Here is a 22,104-nt window from a genome sequence, read left to right on the forward strand (position 1 = left end):
GGGAGCCACACATCGCACCTGTCTATTACACTTCTATTTATAACCAGCTCTGACCACCACATGTTGGATAAGAAAACACGTTTCTACTGTTGGAGATTGCATACTGAAGTATAGCTATATCTATCTATCTATATATCTATCTAGCTGTTTGTCTGTCTATACATACATATGTTTACCTGTCTATCTATCTATCTACAATTATTTAAATACATCTACCCCAGTAAATTATATTTGGTGCGTGTAAAGCTGCTGAATCATGTTTTGTCAAAATAGCTTATGCCTGCTGATAATCTGCAGTACTTTATAAGCATAATACTGGCTGGCTAAAAACATGGCCTACAGACGTAAGAACAACACTTATGATCTTACACGTACAGCCTGTTAGAAAAACATGATTTGCACTAATGCCACCATTTTATTATGCAACACAATAATCCTAAATAGTAAATACTATTTTTAACAACAATATCTCCTGAAATATACTTGGTAAATACTTAATGCACCAAATTTCAGTTTTCCCCTTCCTCTCATTTTTGATTTTACCACCCTTTTCCTCCTATTTTGTATTGATTCTATATGATCAATAAAATATAAATTGTAAAGCAGAATAGCAACACGCTGTAATCCCGTTTATTTACTTGAGAAAATGTTCTCCTAATTATGTTCAGATTTGCCTATCCATCTATCTATTTACTTATCTATGTGTCTTTCAGCCTGTCTATATACTACTCTGCTTTCAAGGGAAATGAACAGAGATGACCACATAGTGCAATAATATTACTTAAAATTTCAGAGCAATTTGTAATACATAGCACTGAATAGAAAGAATACCAGCTTCCTGCATTACTATTAATTCAAGTAAAATAGCTTATATTGATATATGTTTGTAAAGCAGTCTGTTTTATATGAGAAGATATCTGTGTGTGAAGTTTTACTTGTTTGTGCAAAAATTTTATTCTGAATGAGCATATATTTTATGTGTTACTGAATGTAGAAATGCTGCCTTGTTAGAATTGTATTAGGTCTGCTGTAGGTCTTTGTTGTTTAGCTTTTGATACCTTAGTGATATGATTGTTGTTATAATACAGAATTTGTGCCTGTGCTGTTTGTTGTTTCAACTTCACAACCTTAAAATATTTATTTTGCTAGTATTAGTTTTGCATCTATACTTCAGAATGACTACATTCTCTGCTGTAGAACTGTTTCAGTTTCCTGTTGATTTAACTAATATGAAATCATAGCCACAACGTTCATTTACATAATATCCATATGTTTCTTTTATGGGTCTTATGGGAACTTTATACACTTGTGAGAAATTTTGATGGGTGGTATTCAGAAATAGCTAATGCTACTGTGCTAATTACTGCAAGTCAATGTGTTTGATTCCATCCTGGTTTCACATAACTGGGCTAAGTATGCATCTTGAATGAATGTAAAGTATTAAAACATTGATTTGTGATGCATAAGTAGCCCCATTACATGTAGATCAGACAGATTTACATACATGGGCTTGCAATAATTACCACTGCACATTTCTGAATACCTCTCCCATATTGTATAATGAAAATCCTCAGGAAAAATTATAACAATAATCAATCATTTATTCTGTTTCAGTCATGCGAAATGTTTTATAAAAAATGAGTCTTAAAAAGCTTTAATGAATTTGCATAGTAACTTTATGTAAATGTGCAAGTGTTGATTGCTATATGAGTAATTGTTTGTGTCTTTCGGCTTTTCCCGGTTAGGGGTCGCTACAGCGGAACTCTGGTCCGCTAATGATTGGTAGGTGATTTTTATGTGCCGATTTACCAGCTCTGATGCACAACCTTCAACGAAGGTATGCCCATTCACGCATGTCTCCACGCAGAAGACGCTTTAGCTGAGGATCGAACCGGACAGCGTCTTACTGTGAGGTGACAACACTACCGCAGCACCACTGAAAAGCATCTATCAAATAAATCAACTTTAATAAAATATTTTGAGGTTTATAGCATCATACGCTTAATGATTACTGTACTATCTTGCTGATAACCTATGAGCTAGTACTACTACCTGTTATGTTGCTGGCATTGGCTTAAGGATGGGTCTGTGTAATGTGAAGGACAGTTATGAATAGCAGACATCCTGATAAAAAGAAAGAGAGGAGTAGGGGAAAGGGTGAGAGTGTTGTACTATATGTACTATATAACTTCCCAAAGGAATACGAAACATGAAGGCTGCAAGGAAGCAGGGAACTAAACGTACCACTGGGTACTAAATATATTTAACAGGACGTGTCCATCCACACACTGGTGCATTTGTACTTGACAGATGGGTGTTTAAAAACCACAGTATCTTTAGCAGATGTTTTCTGAACAACATAAAATCAGATTGTACAATTAATAATGTTTAGTCAAAAAACAGTACAGCCACATGGACTGAAAATGAAAAATATGTTACCTTGTTCTCCAGAAGTTAAAATCTGACTCAAGTTGCGAAGGAAAGTAGCATATTTGTCACCATTAGGAACTGCTGCTAGAATGTCCTCAGATAGGGTCAAAAGCCTGTAAAATACAATTTAGAATAAAAAGATAACAGTTATTACAATAATGTTACTTCAACTAAAACAGATAGATGATTACTGTGAATTCATAACACCATTATACTATATAATAAATAACACTGGATGTATCATCATATTTTAAAATTGGCCACACAGTTCTATGCTTTCTTTTCTTAGCTGATATTACATTTGCTGGGATATCAAATTTCAAAAAAAGTGATTTTCATTTACATTGGAAATTTTAGCCCATGTGCATTTATTAGATATTGTGCACATTATTTTGAAGGTAACCACACCCTCTTTATTTATTTTTCATTTGCTTGCTTACTGATTAACTGTTTATTAGCTATTTCATGCACTAGTCTAGGGACCCTTTTCTATCACAGTCTAGGCCAAAGGGCACAAATTACAAAAATGATATAGTCACAGTTAGAAACATTACTGTGAATCATTAGACATTAAATCGTGTTTACTAACTTTGTTCGTGATGCATGTAGAAATGATGCTGTAATATCTATAAACTGAAAGAACATGCAAGAATGGAACTTCACAGAGAAACTACAACCACTCAATGTATTTTTCATCATTTTATATCATTGCTGTATTTATATTGTCTGGCAGCTATTGTACAGGAATACGAAACTGTTACACTTTTTCTGTGGTCCAGTGGTCTAGAGTTTGGTTCCCTCAGCCACCATTGCCCAACTGTGTGACTATGAGCAACTCACTTAACCAGATAGTGCTCTCTGACTGAGATCAGTGCTAAACCCCAGTAAACAAATATGAATAACATCAATAAATAAAGTACTCTTCCAATACCATAGTTCCGTTAGCCAGAGTTGGATCATAGTCAAATAGGGCCCTAGGCAGAGTAATGGACTGGAGCACTCCCACATACATACAGCAACCCCCCACACACACAGCAGCACCCCGTCAGCATCTCCCCCACCCTGCAGCCATTCTCATGTCCCTCTACTTGTCTATTTCTTCCTACTTACAATAAACACTGTTCAAACTTGCCAGGGTGCATACTGTTTTCTTTTTTACTTCTACAATGATTACAGATATTTGGATTTAATTTAAATCTTTTATTTCAAATTTTATAGCATAAACACTGATAGATGTTTGCTAAACAAGAAAATACAGTCTCATAATAAAAACAAAATTGGCATTAAGAAAAAACTTCTCAGCCCTTGAAACTCTCATTCATTGAAACAACATTCATTGAAATGCATCTGCCAGTAGCAGGTTAAGTTTTCCTTTGCGCTGTTTTTAAACCATACATCCCTTGTACACATTTTTAGGACCATGCATGCATACATGCATGTGTTCTGATTGCATTAAATTATATTCTATGAAGAACAAAGCACCACTTGTTACAGTGTGTTTTAAATGGTTCCACTTCTAACTATCGAATTTTCAAAACATCGAAATTCTGATCATCGAGACCAGAACATCGAACTTTGAAACATCGAAGGTTACAACTGCAACCAAAAAAAATAAATAAATAAAAATAAATTGTAACATACACCCCCCCACTTTAATATTCCAACTCCGAGACCGCACTACAGTGGAGTAAAGGGAAATCTCCCATTTAGCGCTATATGTAGAAGCGCTAAACGGGAGATTTTCCATACCCTATCTGTAGTGCCATCACACAGATGGCACATAGCACACACAGTATGCAGGGCACCTTGGTGCCCTGCAAAAACACAAACATTCTCCCATCTACACTTACCTTTTTCTTCCCCTTCAAACCCTTAAACCTTCAATGTTTTAAAACTCGATGTGCTCGTCTCGATGATCTGAACTTCGATGTTTTAAACGTTCGATGGTTTGAAGGGGAACCGTTTTGAATATGTAGTTTTGAACATTTTTCCAGTAAGCAATGAAACTAAAGGTATGAACCAGTAATGACAAAAATGCAACTTTCAGAAGAACTCAACCACAAAAAGCCACTCAAACATCTGTTATTGCAATCTACCAATATCGGTCAATAATGCACAATCTCTGCAGAAGTACAAGTCACCTGAATAATTCCACATTAAAAAGATCTGTAACTAATGAAGAGGTCAGTGCTTGTAAAAAACTTTATATTATAATGCTACAAATTCAATGTCTGCTGCCCTTGAAAAGTAAGTCTATATGTTACATTAAAAAAAAAAAAAAAATTGGTAAGCTGGTAATATTGCAGTAGGGAATGAATGGCAAACCAACAAAACATTCATAATTACTAGGCATCTCATCCAAAGGACAAACTCAGGACTGCAGCACCTCTACCCCTTCCTCTTGTCTTCTGTAGCTAAGGTACAGGGTTTGAGCCTGGTTAAATTAACTAACCTGCCATTCTTACCTAGGGCATTATACAAATACACACACACACACACACACACACACACACACACACACACACACACACACACACACAATGTTATGCTTATGTATAGCACACAGAAATGCACTGTTCCATCGCAGCCTACTCAGGTATGTCAGCTTACTGAAATGTCTGCTGTGCTCCATTTTGCATGCAGAATAATTATAAATAAATAAATAATAATGATGTGTATGTGTTGCCTCTGTCCATGCAGGGATGTAACAGTGTTCTTAAAGAAGATGTGTAGTTGCTTTTTCACTTCTGGCAGCTACCCTAGCCAGTAGGGGCCCATCTTCCAGCTAGTGGGCCTTGGGCGACTGCCTTGGTCTCCTAGTGCTGGATCCGGCTCTGCCGTTAATACCTGTTGTACTAGTGATATATATTTTAATACACCTTACTGAAATTATATCTATTTCCTACCATCTAATCTAAGTCAATTATGTTTTGCAATAACTGTGTTTGTGTGGAGTATCTTTCTACGTATTTTAGGCTGTCCTGTCATGGACCACTACAAGGAGACAAATGAACCTGTTTTCTTGCCTTTAATTTCTTTGCCACTAACTAGCGATCTATTAGAGGTTTCTTTGTATGGTTATGCCAACTTACTTTCTAGTTTTTGAATAGTCTGATATATAACCTAACCGTGTTCTATGTCTTGTCCACCTACTAGCTGACAAATTATTTTGCTACCATCTCCCTTCCCATTGTCTCAGCCATCTAAGCCTCTCCTTCTTCTGCCCTTTTCCCATCATAGCACTGTTCTCTGCTATATTTTGCTTTTGTGGAATCTGGGATTAAATACATAGTGTTACCTCTGTGGTCTTTTTTTTTTTTCTGACGTCTGTAAATGTTTTTCATAGTCCTCAAGAGGGTGGCAAAATGTTCAATGAGGGGAAGAATGAAGCTGTTCTGGTGATGTCTCAAGTTAGCAGACAATAAGTCCCATGCTTTGAGTGCTATTACTGACAAGCAGTGGTCAGTGGAGTGGAGCTTTGAGAGTAGAGTGGAAGGGAGGAGATATCTGTGATCTAAGGTTGCAGAATGTGGGTCTTTTGAGAGAGTTGGCTACAGAATGAAAAAGTCTTGGCATAAAAGTTTGTGGATTAGGAGAGCTTGGAGGAATGTTCATCTTTCACTTATGAAAAGTCATTTTGCTTTAATGAGGACAGAACAGTCAAGTTCTGTTGGCATGGAGGGGCGAATTTGAAGAATTGGCAGATTTGCTTGGACAGGGGTTGCATCGCTGCGTATTTCTTCCTTGATTCTTTGGCAATAACAGGGAGGCCATATTCTGTCTATGATAGGAGAATTTATTTTCCATTTGCTAGTCTACCTTATGGTGACAGGAAGTGTGATTTTTTTTTGTGTGTGTGTCTAGAAAAGTAGAGTATTTACTTTTGATTAATGGTAATGAGTACTATCTAAGATGTGGTAATCCTACTGGCCATTTTATCTACCTCTGTTGGCAGCCCCACTCTAAAACCATCCCCTGTCTTCCAAGATCTCTGCAGTCTGATATTCCAGGCCCAATAATGCATGTATACATGTAAGTGTATTAAGATGGAATACAGTGGCTATGTTTGTTTTCAGGTTGCATTTTATGACATCTAGTTGTCTTTTGCCATCACACTACTATAACACCCATTTAGCATGCTAGTTGAGAGGAGCTTAGATAACGCAAGAGCATGCGATTAAGTCTAAAAGGAGAGCAACGACCAGCAGGATGAGTAACATACACAGAAGATGGCTGTACTGTGGATTCATTCTGACAGGTTTGCTACTGTACTAGCAGATTGGTGTAAGGGATAGTCTGTTACGAGCCTACTGGTTGTGCTTAGCTTATGTGTATGCCTCTCCATAGCAACAGCTTTAAGTAGAACAGTAAGGATGAGCTGTCATATCCATTTCTGTGGTCTTCTGGGATACTGTCCTCTGCAAAGTTCAGTTCTTCTGTTTGCAACATTTTTGTTGACTCTTGTCTGAAAAAAAAAACTGTCAGTTTTGAAAAAAAAAAAGACGGTAAAATGGTAGAGAAGAAAGCTGATAACCATAAGTGAAGGAACAATTCAAAACTAAGAAAGTAGTAATATGTTTTTAAATATTTATTTTTAATGTGTGTTGTGTGTTCTTATGTGTGTATGCTGTAAAGAACTGAGAAAATAAGTAGGCCACACATTGCACTTGATTTGGTTCAAAAACACGGCTTGCCCAAAAATAAGGCTGTCATGAAAAAAACAAGGTGAATGAAATGGAGATTATGTTGGCAGACATGTAGATGAACAGAATATTTCTCTCTTTTTTAATTTATTTCTAATATTATCAAGTCTATGACGATATAACTGGCATTTTGATGAATATCAATCCTGCAGCAGATGCAGTATACTTGCTCAAAGTTAGTACTCAAGCAACTAAAAATCTGACCATCTTCTTGGTGAATTCTCTTTAGCAGCTGATACAATATGTCTAGCATAGTACTTTAAGAAAGACTCACTACGACTGATTACAGGACCAATCAATGCATCCTTGATAAAGGACTGGTCAAGAATGAGATCATCAATAGCTTAAAATCCATCCAACCAGCAAGTCAAAAAATGGCTAGAGCAACTCATGAACTTTAATTGGGTTTTAGATTCCAGTTAGCTCTGGTACATCACCTAACTAAAGCTGTCAACTGTTCAAATGCAATTCCATAGAATCCTAGAAAAGATTTGAATGCAAAAATCAGTTACTTGTACTTTGTAAATGAGATTGAAATGACGGAGTACAATTCATTTAATATTTTTAAGTTTGTTCTTCATATTGATTACTGCTGTAGTAGACTTAGCTCCGTGGCTTAAATTCTGCCAAGTATATAAAAGCCAACCAGCTTCCAAAGCTTCAGGGCACCTTCCACACTCCCAACCTATCATGCAGCTTGACGTGGGCTGACTAAAAGACAAGTTTGGGCACAAAGCCCTTTAGAGCTTTAGTGCTGCCAAACAGTACACTTCTCTGAGACTTTTGAGGATCAGCTGTAAGCTTGTACTTTCCTTCGCTGGGCAGGTAAGTTCCCTTTGTGAAAAAAAACTTCTATTTTCTTAATTTTTACTGATGTTGTATTACTCTACTCTTCAGGAAAGTTATTTTAAAGCTGGGAGTGTTGTGTTATAACAGATTGCCTCGAGATTGACACGTAATTTTAAACGGAGCACTTATTGATTCTGTGCATTTAAAAGTAGGGTTATCTAAAGGATAAACTATTTTCTGTGGAGAAATCGTGTTTATTTTAATGTTGTAGGGCTGCCATGGTATTTGAAAGTGATGTTTACTGTTTTTTTTTCTGTCAAAAAGAGTAACTTTTGGTAACTGATAGTTTTACTGCCACTGTTGTTTGTTGCCTCAGAATAGAGGCACCATTTTCGGCTTGACCCTAGAACAGAACGTCACTCCCGAGGTCTGTCCTTCTTCCAGCCACAAAAAGAAAAAGTTAAGCAAACATTCTTTGCCGTCACAGCAGGATAGCAATTGCCTCAACTGCAGGGGTGTGTGGGCATTTGTTGTACCTCAGACCACTCATCTTTTACCCCAATAGGTTCTGAAATTCATTCATCAAGGTTACAGATGGCAGTGGGAGGAAATTCCTCCTTTCTGTGGGGTCATTCTTCATCCAGCAGGTCAGACAGTTTTGTTTCCACCTGTTCTTCTTCACATGCTTTCCCAAGGAGTGATAGAACCAGTTCCTCCTTCCCAGAAGGAGTCCAACCAGTGCTTCGTGTCCCTGCCCAAGTAGCTGACACACACAGACTCTTTGAGGTTTCAGTTATATACACACACACCTGGGAAAGGCTGGCACAGGTTTACTAGCTATGCCCCCTTCTACCCAGACTATAAGGTAGTTTCCCCTGCCACTGGTCACTCTGTATCATCTACTTTAAGGCCCTTAACAAAGGGTGTCAATCTTACGGTATAATCTTACTATCAATACAAATGGCAGTTTGATCAAGAGCAATGCTATTAGGAGTGGCCTACACAGTGTCAACAAATAAATATGCAAGTACTCTCAGAATCTAAATATGTTTCACAAATATCAGCCACAATGAAATGTGCTAGGGGAATTAAGCCCCACAATACAGAGGTGGAGAGTTGTCATTACTGTGAAGATGTGAAACTACCTCACTGACGAGTATATGTGGTTAGGTGATATGGGTTATACGCATTTACAAAACAGTAGTTACACTTACAGTAGATCAATCAGCTGGGTTTCAATCAGGCACAGTAGATGATTTTTCTCTTCATTTGAAGCCAATAGGTAGGGATACACAACATTTCTTTTTATAATTACAGGCTGTTAAATGAGGACAGAGTTCCCTATCCATCTGTCACACTATACAACCCATGCACTTTCAGTATTACTATGTAGTATTACAGGATTGAATGTGAACCTGAGGCAGGAGATATGCATGCATGTGCTGTGTATTTACATGTCAACGTGTTTCATGTGTTTGCAAAGAGTTCACATATTGGGTAAAACTTAGAGACAGAAGGGAGGAATTCACTTCTATGCATATATATATATATATATATATATATATATATATATATATATATATATATATATATATATCTATACTGGTTTGTTCCTTTTATTTGAACAGACACAAGATCAACATCTATTTTAGTCAACACCATTTGGTCTATCAAAACATAAAGTCAACACGTATATGAGATCAACAAACCCTGGGTAGAGAAATGTTCTCTTTTCCTGGGGGTTGTGCAAACTCAGAGTTAGTATATATAATTATCATGGGGTATGTGGGGTACAGCCCCTCACATGGAGAGTGCAGGGTGGCTTGCCCCATTCCAAAAATGCTTGTTTATGATTTCACTTGCTCCAAGGTTAATCCTTGGAGCATGCACAGCAGCTATCAACATTACATTTTTAACATGTAAATGTCAACCTTGTGTCCTTTCTGTGTAGGGTATTGCACCAATATTATATATATGTGTGTGTATATATATATATATATATATATATATATATATATATATATTATATTAAATGACAGATGGAACTTTCATTGAGAACAGTTCAGTTGATCAAGAACCCAATAAACACAAACTAACTAAAGAGCTACAATGTAGTCAGAAAATCTAAATAAGAAAATCACAATGCTGTTTGAACAATTCTTTGTAGAGGCAAGCCACTGTGTACCCCCCCACACCATAGCAAACTCAAATCTACTAACTCCATGATCGCACAACAGTTGGCAATTAACAAAACTCTATACGTGCACTGTTATGCGATAGCTGCTAACTGATCTAGCCATATTCAATGTACCTGATAACTGATTAATCATCTCTGACTAAAATGCAATCAACAACTAGGTACAGCATAGAAAATGCAGGAAACTATTTATTTATTGTTTTATTTATGTATGTATTGACGTTTGATTACCAGGAAAGTCTGACTGGATAGGAGTCCATTTCCAGTGGAGGCTCAGGTAGAAAAGCTCCAAAGATTTACAACACATTTTAAGAGAAATAATTGTACTGTATTTCAAAATACTACAAAAAATACAGTTTATTTATTTATTTACATTTGTTGACCGGGAGTGTCCGACTGGACGTAGATCCATTTTCAGCGGAGGCTCGGGGAGAAAAGCTCCACAGTTAAAATAAACAGACAGTAGTTACATTGGATTACATAGCGATTAACAATTTAACATAACAATTACTTACAACATATTTACAGATGAAGAACATAGTACATCAGTAGACAATTAGAATCTTTATCTGTGAAGTACATAACAGACATTAACAAATGTTACAATAAGAAGTTCCTGCTGTATAATAAGTACTAGGCTTATGAGCATCTGAGTTTGCTATAACCAAGGTAGTTATTGGAGTGGAAAGAAAGGTAGTGGTTGGATGGGGTGGGTGATATTAGAGTGGGAGTTGCAAGGGCATAGCCAGCATGTTTTTAGGTGCGCTTTTAGTTTTGAAGTGGGTGCATGATGGTATGGAGGTAATTGTGGGAGGGAGGGAGTTCCATAATTTGGCTATGGTGCAAGAGAATAGTGATTCACCAGCAGAGTTATTGGCTTTAGTGATCTGCAAGTGATTTTTGTTGCTGGATCTTAGTTGTCTGGTGGTGCGATAGGGTTGGAGCAGATTCTGGAGGGATGGAACATTTAGTGGATGGTTTACTAGTTTATGGACGAGTGAGAGTTGATACCACTGAAGGAGATGAGGGAGTTCAAGCCAGCCCAGTTCAGCAAGTGAGAGACAGTGGTGACTACAGTAGGATGTCCCTGTGGCGAATTTGGCGATTTTGTTGTAGCAGGTCTCTAGCTTGTTTAGATCACATTGCCTTAGGTTGGTATATATTGGAGAGGCATAAAGTAGGGTGGAGATAAGATGGGAATTTGCTATTGAAATCTTTGCTGCTTTGGTGAGAAGTTGCTTATTTCTGCATAACGCTCCTAATTTTTTGTGGAATTTTTTTATGGTCATGGATATGTGAATGTCAAATTTTAGTTTATTGTCTATTTCCACTCCTAGCAATTTGGTGTGTTCGTTTGGGTGTATAGTGGTGTTGTCTTTTGCTGTGATGTTAAAATGGGAGTTGTTTTGAGTATGTTTGGTGGGTTGGAAGATGAGTAGTTTAGTTTTGTTTGGGTTGAGTATTAATTGTTATTAATTACATAATTATACCAAACTAGATATAATATGAAAACAAAACATTGGTTTAGAACAGATAAAAGTTATATGACAATGATATTAGTTAGAGAAATATTAGCCAGTTTATATAGAAATTGAAAGTAAGTTAGTAAAATACAAACAGGAATTGTAATACAAAGTCACAGAAAAGCAGGCTTAAGGCAAATTTATAGAGAAAGTCAAGGGAGTGAAATTGATAGAAGTAAATAAGTGAGTGAGGAAGGGAGAGTTAGCAGGTGTAAGGGATAAATAGGTATAAGTTCACATTTAGAGATATAATTTATCCTGGTGTTGAGCAAGGAAAGAGACAGCTTTGGGTAGGAAGCCCTTTAGAATGGTTTTGATGGATGGGAGGGAGGGTATTGACCTGATGGATAGAGATAAGGAGTTCTGGGCCTTAGCAACATAGTACAAATACAGTGTCCAGCAGATGTGATAAGTTTGTGGATAGACAAGAGTTTTTGGTCATTGGATCATAATGACTGACTGGGAGCATAGTTGTTTAGCATGTTATTTAGTGCTGGAAAAGCAGATAGAGTCTGGATAAGTTTATAGGTGGTAAGATTATACATATATATATATATATATATATATATATATATATATATATATATATGTGTGTGTGTGTGTGTGTGTGTAAAGAAATATATATATATATATATATATATATATATATATATATATATATATATATATATATATATATATATATATATATATATATATATATTTGGAGAACAAATGGAGAGATAAAGAAATAGATGGATAGATAGATAGATAGATATATAGATTGATTGATTGATTGATTGATAGATACATATATAACACTCCTCATTAATGAATTGTCTAATAAAGAAAAGACATGCTGTCTGATTGAACTGAAGCATTTTATTAGTTTTTAGTGTATAGGTGGGACATTTTGCTGATCTTTTTCATCCATGATGCAAGCACTACGCAAAACAAACTTATAAATATGTCATGGGATTTCAGAAAGAGAAATAAGCTCTGGTTAAATGCAACATTCTGAATTATCGATCAAGTCTATTATTATTCTAATGATTGTATGGCTTTTATCTAATACTGTTTTACTTTGTAGAGGTTTGGAACCATCCTTCAAGTCTATTATCATTCCAATCATTGTAGGACTTTCATTGAATACTGTTTTACTTTGGACAGGCTTTTAATTATTTTAACCCCCCTCCCTTGAAAGCATACTTTTCATCTGACCATCTGGCACTTTCTGCTCCAATTACTCATAACATTAGTGTTCCTGGGATTATTCCTTGGACAATATCAGCTACAGGTGGGTTGGGACAGTGATGGGAAAATGTGGAGAGGAACCTCTAGCTATGCCAAATACACTGCTATGTTTGGGTTTTATTTATTTATTTATTTTGGAACTCTTTAACAGGGCAGAGATGTTAACATCACATGATTACCTCACATAATACCAGTTAGGATCAATCATAGGAACATGGGAGATTACTAGGCCTTCGACCCAGAGGTCATTTTAACCCTAGCCGTTTCAACCCAATATAATACCATAGAGGTACTAGTCAATACCCAAGAATACATTCAGTAATGACTGCCCATGTTCAGGAGAGTTGTGGGTGCAATTCCTGGTAAGAATTTATGGTGCCTCATCCACTCATTCAGGTTCCTCTTGAACAGTGTCATAGAGGTACTCTGTTTCACATAAATTGGTAACCTATTCCAAAGATGTAGCAGTCGCTAGGAGAGAAATCTGTCCCTCCAGCATATCCTTTTTAAGCCACAGGCCATATTTATGTCCCTGGAATGGGTATCCCTAGACCTATTTGATTTATGGATATGCAGTAATTTCATAAGGTTTGGGTCTTGGGTTGCTCTGTAAGCCAGGCATAAGTCTCCCCTAAAACGTCTATATGATATGGAGTATAGTGATTTTAGTCAGTCCATGTAAGGCACATGTTGGAGGCCCTTGATCTTCTTTGTTAGAAACCTCAGAGGTCTCTCTAATTGCTTCAGGTGCTTAGTACTGCAATACAAATGGGGCCTTATACTCAATTATGCGCTGGATAAGTGCTGAGTATAGGGGAGTTATAACTTCTTTTGCTCTCAAGGTGATGCCTTTACTAATCAAGTGAGCTACGTGGAAAGATATCCTTACAATGGTAGACAGATTGTGGTCGAAGTTAAGGTTGCATTCAACCTGTGATCCTAGGTCCCTTACCACTTCATGTGTACTTAGGGTATTGTTATTGATTTGATAGTGTGAAGGGACTTTTTTTTGTGCAGAAGGGAATGATGATGCATTTCTTTGCATTCAGTTTGAGAGTGTGACTTATACACAAGTTGTTGGTCTGTGTGAGACCATCCTGGAGTATACTGACAACATTTGGGGATTCCGTGATTGCACCTAGTTTGCAGTTGTTTGCAAACTTGGTCAACCACAGCCCTTTAGTTTTGACTTGAACTTCCGAGAAGTATCTATCAAACAGTAGGGAGCCCAGCACTAACCCCGTGGCACCCTGCTGTTAACAGGTCTGCTGGTTGATGTGGAATCTCCCACTTTTATAGTTTGTGTCTGGTCTGTGAGCCAGTTGGCAACCCATCTTACAATGAAGGGATTTACATTCAGTTTGCTAAGTTTATCGGTAATGCCTAAATGTGGGATTGTGTTGAAAGCCTTTGCAAAGTTGAGGTATGCTGTGTGCACAGATTTGCCCTTATCAATGGCATTGGTCACACTTTCAAAGAAATCCACCAGATTTAACAAGCAGGATCTACCCTTCACAAAGTAAAATTGGGTAGAATCCAGGGTTTGGAGGTCACCTATGTCTTTATTTATGAAGTCTATAATGATATGTTCCATGGCCTTACAGATGAGGCTGGTCAGGCTTATGGGTCCGTAATTCCCTGGGTCTGTTGCTAGGCCACCTTTGTGGAGGGGAATAACTATAGCTGTTCTCTATTCCACATGAACAAAGTCTGTGGTTAGGCTATGATTGAAAAAGGTGCTTAGTGGTGATCCTAGTTCAGGTTTTAGCCTGTTTAAAAGACAGCCTGGGATGTATGCTCTTCAGATATGTAAGGTTGGGGGGAGGGTTTGGGGAGGGTTTGTTGTAAGTTAAGAGGGACTAAGGGAGTGAATTTTTTGCCAAGCCAATCCACTAGCAGGTTTGCTATCTCTGTGGGGTCAGTGTGTATGATACTATAGGCTACCAGTTCTGCACATGCTTGGGTCCTACCCTTTAGGTTACGTATATAACTGTAAAAGGCCTTATGGTTATCCTTGGCAGTACTTGCTAGCTTTCTCTCAAAGGAGCTCTTGGAGGATTTGACATGTTGCCTTATTTGCCTGTTAATCTCATCCATTTGGTTACTATAAAAAGTTGTTGACCACAGCTGGAAATGATGACATATATTAATTAGTAATCTAGGGACTTAGATCTATGACTCAGACCTTCTTTCACCAACATCTGCAGTATTGTTGCAGAGACATCAATCCCATGGTAAGTCTTCCAAGCCCCTTTACCTTCATTCACATACACATTTCTAAGATACTTAAACCTCTTCACTTGTGGGAATTGCTTCCTGCCAGCTGCAGACAGCATTTCACTTAAACAACGGAGATGCAACCTTTACTTTCACCAACTGGATATTGTCTAATACTTAGCAGCTTCTTGATATCCTGTCCATGAAATCATGAAGAGAAGGGGACATAAGACTCACACTTGACAGACTCATAAACCTCCTGACCAGCAAAATTAAATAAGTAAATGCACCACCATCTAACAGGTCATATTTGGTTCATTTGACACACTACTGTCTTAAAGCTTTCTTTGATGACTCATACCACAAATCTATAATATATTTTGTATGACTTTGTAGAAAGTGCTATACATACAAAACATAATATCCCATCCCATGGGTCATACAGTGTGTGGGAAGGAGACAACACTTTAATTTCAGGTTATTCATTCATACATTAATTTTTTTGCTGTTTGATTGGACTGGTTCTAAATCACATTTTCTACTCCTGCCTAGAACAAGTACTGCAGATGCAGGTTAGTATTTACAAATATTGTGCACCATGGAAAAGTGTTGGTATATCACAGAATGGAGTATCAAAGTAATTTGTTATTAATAATGGATGGAAACAAAAATACACTCCTGGGATTCCACCTGTGTCCCTGCTGGACAGGGGCTTTGAGTACTGACTTGTCTAAGCATGGACTAAACTCTTGGCTAGGCTTATAAGGGCCTCAGGGCCAATAGCCTATAATCTGATGATGATCCTATGAATAAAAGTTAATAGACAGCGGGATAATACACTGTATGCAGTATTACTTTGTTGTATAAGAAAAGTACTCCATGCACAGTGCAGAATTCAAATACAAATGCCCCCCCTAAGAATCATAAGCAATTCACAAATACCACTCAGCTGTGTATAGGACAGTCCCAATAGGCTAACGTACTGGTCCCAAATCATTTCTGCAAAATAAGGGTAATTCTTGTGATTGTACTGGTTCCTCTCCTCGGCTGTTGTATTGCTCAGCTACCAGGACTGAGCAGCACATCACCATTAAATTAAAAAAAAGAAAAAAAAAAGAATAGATTTCCCCATTGCATAGCAGAAAAAAATACTGACAACATTGTCCACTGTAGTAGAGACTAACCTGTTACCTTTGAATTCTTACTACTTTTGTGAAGTGCAGTTACACCTATGCACCTCCATTCTTGAAGTATCACACCTTCCTCCATTCTTGGAGTAGCACATCTTCCTTTATTTTTGGGGTAACACGTCTCCCTCCATTTTTGGAGTAGCACATCTATCTCCATTCTTGGAATGGCTGATCTTCCTCCATTCTTGGAATGGCTGATCTTCCTCCATTCTTGGAGTGGCACATCTTCCTCCATTTTTTGAGTGACACATCTCCCTGCATTTTTGGAGTGGCACATCTTCCTCCATTCTTGGATGATATATATTCTTCCTTTCTTGGAGTGGCACATCTTCCTCCTTTCTTGGAGTGGCACATTTTCCTACCATAGTCTGGTAAGGGAGCAGTCAAACATCTCATTAGTTCTCATCTTACACATCTCCTTTGTTGCAGGTAGACTCTTTGAGAGATTCACCCCATACAACCAAAGACCCCTCCCTCCTTCTACTAACATCTCCATTAATAACTCACAAAACTACAGTCTACAAAACACATGCATCCATGTGTTTGGGCATCCATTCCTACATATTTTAAATCCATAACTGCCTTACAAATGTTTCCCTCAGAGTTAAAAAGCTACCTATTCAAAGAAGCAAAATGCAAGCTCTTTCAAAACAGAGATATTACCTAAAAATGCCCCCCCCCCCAACCATTCTCCAGTACCACACCTGCTAATATTGTTAAACATGCAACTGAAGACTCAAGGGACCAATCTCAACCCAAAATAATACTTGACTATATTAAAGGTCACTCACGTTAGAGTTCATCACTTCCAACCACAGGGTATATGATCTCTAATTCACTTGCTGTAAGAAGATGAATAAGCATGCATATCAAATGTATATCTAAAAAAGGTGGGATGATCAAAGAGTAATATTTGCTTGAAACAGATTGCTGACAGACAGAGAGGGCTGTCCTGAATCTCAGTTTGGCAAACAATGCAATTGTAAGAAAATTATCAATGTACACTACTTGACAAAGGAGGATTACAAGGGGAACATCCTTTTTATTTAGCATTAGACATCCTGAAACCTGTTAATGTCCAAAACAACAAATTACAAGCAGAGAGTAAAAAATGATTAGTACTCACATGCTATTCCAGTTGGAAGAGTTGACTTGAGCCATGTCATGAAGTTTACTTTGTATGACCCCCAGGAGGTTAATGGCTAAACTTTCTGAAGGAATTTCAGCAGAATTGTTAAGCAGTAATTGAAGTCCAGTAATAAGGCTAGAAACAATGTTTTCTGCTCCAATATTGTTCTGTTTGGATGACTGATCCTGCTTCATGATATCAACTGCGAGATTATAAACAATACCGATGGACTTTGTTAGAAATTCAGTACTGGAGTATTTGGCGAGTATATCTGCTGCAGATTCTGGATAAAATGAAGCATTTGTAAAGTGAGCAGTGGAATTTCCTACAGATGTCAGATATGACATCAGTGAAATGATGTGTTGTACAATTGTCACTGTGTCATTCAAGGTCACTAAAGATGGGTTAGATATCATTGTAGATACTTCTTTGAGGCTAGTAGAGAATAAATCCCAAGCTTTTTCAGTCACATCTGACACTTGTGGGTAGACTTGAAATTCTTTAGATGAATTGAATTCAGTCAGGAGGATACTGTTAATGTTTACGAAAGCATTATATAAAGCAGCATTAACAAACTCAACATCTGTGGCACTGGTATCGGGCAGTGATTGGCTTGTCAAGTTCCACTTGTGCTGCAAAATCTTTTCTGGAAAAAACTTTTCCCAAACACGTGGGCTTAGAAGGTAGTAAAGGGATTCAAGTGCATATTGAACTGAATTGTTTTGACCTGTGTTTCCTACATTCTCCTGCACTGCATTGCTCATAAGGTTTGCCAGTGATGTATCATTCATTATTTGGTACATAAATGTGACCACATTATTCAGGCCAGACACAGTCCAATCTTTACTACTAGATACATTTAGTTGATTTTTCAAAAAGGTCACTATTTGGTTTAACAGAGCAGACATTAATGACCTTGTGGTACTAGTCTGATTTGTAAAGACAGAGTTAACCAGCTGTTGCCAATTATTAGTGTCACTGGCATTTAATGCCTTTGATAGGAGCCTGACAATATAATGCATCTGATTTATTAAGGGACAGCTGGAATTGAATAAACTAGACAGTTTAACAAGGAACAATGTGGTCTCTTCTGTGGCATTGGCTATTTCTTTCAGAACCTCAAAAGCAGTTTGATTTACAAGGGGGTCATTCACATAGTAAAGTACATTATTATAGAAGTCCACCACAGTCAGAGATATATTCGCAATAGCTTGGCAAGTGACATTCTGTTGTGCAAAGTCGACATTTCTTCCTACTTCCTTTAATATTGCCTGAAAGATATCCAAAGCAGAACATGCTTCAAACAAAGATTTCTGCCAGGCATTCCCATACACAGCACTAGCAGACAGATATATTAGTTCCCACAACCTAGCTCCCAAGGCTGGTTTGTCCCACATGCCAGACGTATTGGATGCCTGACTCAGGAATAAAGCTGTAAAGTTGTACAGCTTATAAAACAGGTTTTCAGAGACATTGTTTGATGATGCAATTTCTTGCAGGAGTAGCGTGGCTTCTTTAATAGTACCCATAATCCCTTTCAAATTTTCTTGGCCAATCTGTGAAACTAAAGATGTAAGATTCAGGTTGTCTGGTGTAGACAGCAGCTCTATTATAGATTTTAATTTGGGAATGATTTCATGGAGTGTTGAAAGAGACTGATTGTCAATACCAAAATGGTGAAGAATATCAGTTAGTTTCTGAATGTCTGAAGTGGCAAAAGCTGACACAATAATCTGTTGCAAGCCATCTATAATGGATGAGCCTTGATTGGGCAGTGCTAATAAAACCTTGTCCACACTCTGAAATATAGCTTGTATAGCTTCAGTAATGCTTTCATCATTTGGTGAACTCAAAGATGATATTAACTGCGATACAGACTTAACAAGAGAAGCTACATATGAGGGTAAACTGGAATTCAGAAGCATATTGGTGAAAGCTTCTTCAGACATGATGAATGGTACGCTCTGAGATGATGTCTCAGCTAAGAGATTGATTGCACTCAACAGTAACTTGGCCTGCGTGCTTAATATTTCAAGGACTTTTGGAAGTGACTGTAGCTGATTGTTAGCAAACAACATTGCCAAAGAACAGTTATTTGCTAGTGAGGTTAGTCTACTCCTGTTATTTAGTAACTCCATGACATGTGTCACTTCCTTAAGTACATTTACAAACACCGGTGTAAGGGTCATATTTTGCAAAGAAAATTTTATAGCATGCAGAGACATTAAAGTACTGTTAATGTAGCTGGAAATTAAAATCCTGTTTTGCAAGATCCACTCAGTGACCTCATAAATACCATGCAGATCCTCACTTGGATCATGATAGCTATTTGCTAGCTGTAGCCAGTACTCAAGGACCTTCTTGATGTCAGCTGCCTCATTCTGATACAAAGATACATTGAATAGCTGCAAAACATCTACTGCATTTTCTGTTATTTGTAAAACGAATGACAAGGAAATGGATTCCACTGGTCTGGAAAGTTCTGTCTTTTGTAACAAATATTCAAGATGTTGGAGGACATATACTAGTTTAGAAGGTTCTGGTATTATAGTTGCATTCAAACCTGTTTCATTTAGAAGACTGGTGAAAAGGTCTGCAGCAATGTCTTCTTCGTGGTTTTCTGTAATGTTCCTAAGGATTGAGAGAACATTGAGCATTAAGGTAGCATCATGTGTTGGTAGCAAAAATGTCCAGGCATCTTCAACAAATGTTTGGGTAATCTTAAAATAACTGTCAAGTGGAGCAGAGGAGTTGTTAAATACCTCTCTCAGGTGAAGGGAGAATTTAATCCACTTAGTCACATTGACCACCTGGTCTCCACTTAACTCTTGTAAAATGGTGGATGCTGCTTGGTAAATTGTAGCTACAGACTTTGTACAATTATCCAGTGTATTATGACACAGTTGGGCTACTTGTAATACTTTAAGTAACTGAAGCAGTTCCTTAGTTTTTGAACCATCTACTTCACTTGCAGGCCATGAGAACAAATTGATAAGGTTTGACAGTACTGTTTTCATCTGAGGATCAGAGCCATTTTTTATACTGCTTAGACTCTCCATGAGGGCTTGATATACTTTAGCAAGTAATTCTAGGGTTGTGTTGCTCTGACTATTTGTTAATTGCTTTGTGAGATTAAAGGAATTGAAAATAAATGGAAGATATGTGTTTAAGGCAGAATTTTCTGCTATATGCTTTTTCAGCAGCTCGGTATATGCAACTATTAGAGATTCTGCCTCTTTGGAAGAGTTGAAGATACTTCCATGTAAGTAAATATTTCGAATGTCATCCAGAAAATGCAGAAAGTTGGAGGTAAAGGAGGATAAATTGGAAGTCCTGTTTAGCTGGCCAATTTCTGACTGAATTGCATTCAGTAACTTGGACATTTGTGGCAGGAGTTGCACTACAAATGATGAGTCTGTTTTGTTGACTGATTGACACCACATGACCAGTTGTGTTACTTGTTCCGTTATGAGTTCTACATTACTTGCCATCTCAAGGATCTCTGTCTGATTTTCAAGAAAGCTTAGCTGCTGCACTTGCTCTAAAACAATTTTAACAGCATCTACAAATGTCTGAAGCATTGTTATGTTATAAGATTCTTCTTGTAAGGGCTGCCTTAGGATATATCTGTCAAACTCCATCAGCAAGTAAAAGAGGACATTTCTTAGATCTGACTGATATGCAGATAATTGCTCTGACTCCTCTATGCTGCTCATTAACATCTGGAGGGTAGCATTTAGCAGATTCTCTGTATTGTTAATTAGAGCTTGCTCAGTCCTGTTCTCAAGTAAGTTGCCGAGTAGCACCATGTAAGGATGGTTTTTGAGTAAGAAATTGTACTTGTTGAAAACAAACTGCCAAGTTGCTTGAAGTAATCTGAAATAAAAATTACAGATGTGATCAGATATGATATAGAAGGTAAATCATAAGAACTCAGTCATTCTCTTAAAGTACTCTACTGAGTTCATTTGGAAGAATATTTTTTATTAATTGTACAGTCACATTTTTTTCCGCTAAACCAGATGCACTCATTTGTAAGAAAGCAAATGCAACCCTGAGTGAATACTAATTTTATCATATCTGTGTTTCAGGAAAAGAAGGCATAGAGAAAGGTGAATAACTTGTCTGAGTTCTATATAAAAACATTAAAAAATCTGAAATGTTCAGAAAAAGACTAATTTCTAGTTGTTCCTCCACATTGTGCTATGAACAGTTCAGGATGCACTGTACATATACTACATATCTACATCTTTCAGTGACAATAAGGGAAATTGCTCAGAAGTTAGCCTAAGATGATCTTTGTTGGGATGACAGCCCAGCTGCATCTGCACTTACATTTTTAATTCATTATCTATCAGTAGTGAATACACTAATTTTTTGTCATATTTACTTAATTCATAATGGTGCTTAAAATAATTATGCAGGAACTTGTCATCTCTCTCTCTCTCTCTCTATTATTCAAAAATGTTTCACCCTTTCTACAAGCTGTACCCCATTTGCACATTTTCCGGGTTCCTTTCATCTACTGTTTGTATTTTTCTACATTTAATTTAATCCTTCCCCCAGTGACTGCAACCACTTTATTTACTGCTTCTTATTTCTTTTAATATCTTACACCATTACCTTTGATATGGCATCCTCACAACGTATGTTCAGTTCTTGCACTCTTAAGGTTCTGACAACACACTCACTC

The 22,104-nt window shown here is 37.3% G+C and overlaps 1 protein-coding gene across 1 annotated transcript in view; it reads right to left on the reverse strand.

Annotated features, from left to right (window-relative positions):
- The window catches only part of ABCA12 (ATP binding cassette subfamily A member 12), a 793,480-nt gene that overhangs the window by 454,428 nt on the left and 316,948 nt on the right, over positions 1-22,104 (reverse strand). Inside the window, exons 29-30 of the mRNA XM_044075367.1 lie at positions 17,409-21,287; positions 2,440-2,543 (exon numbers count right to left, since the gene is read on the reverse strand). Coding sequence (XP_043931302.1) covers positions 2,440-2,543; positions 17,409-21,287 — 3,983 coding nt within the window. The remainder of the gene's footprint in view (positions 1-2,439; positions 2,544-17,408; positions 21,288-22,104) is intronic.

The sequence above is a fragment of the Protopterus annectens genome, chromosome 6.part1 (assembly GCF_019279795.1).
Source record: "Protopterus annectens isolate FY-2018-M chromosome 6.part1, PAN1.0, whole genome shotgun sequence".
NCBI lineage: Eukaryota > Metazoa > Chordata > Ceratodontiformes > Protopteridae > Protopterus > Protopterus annectens.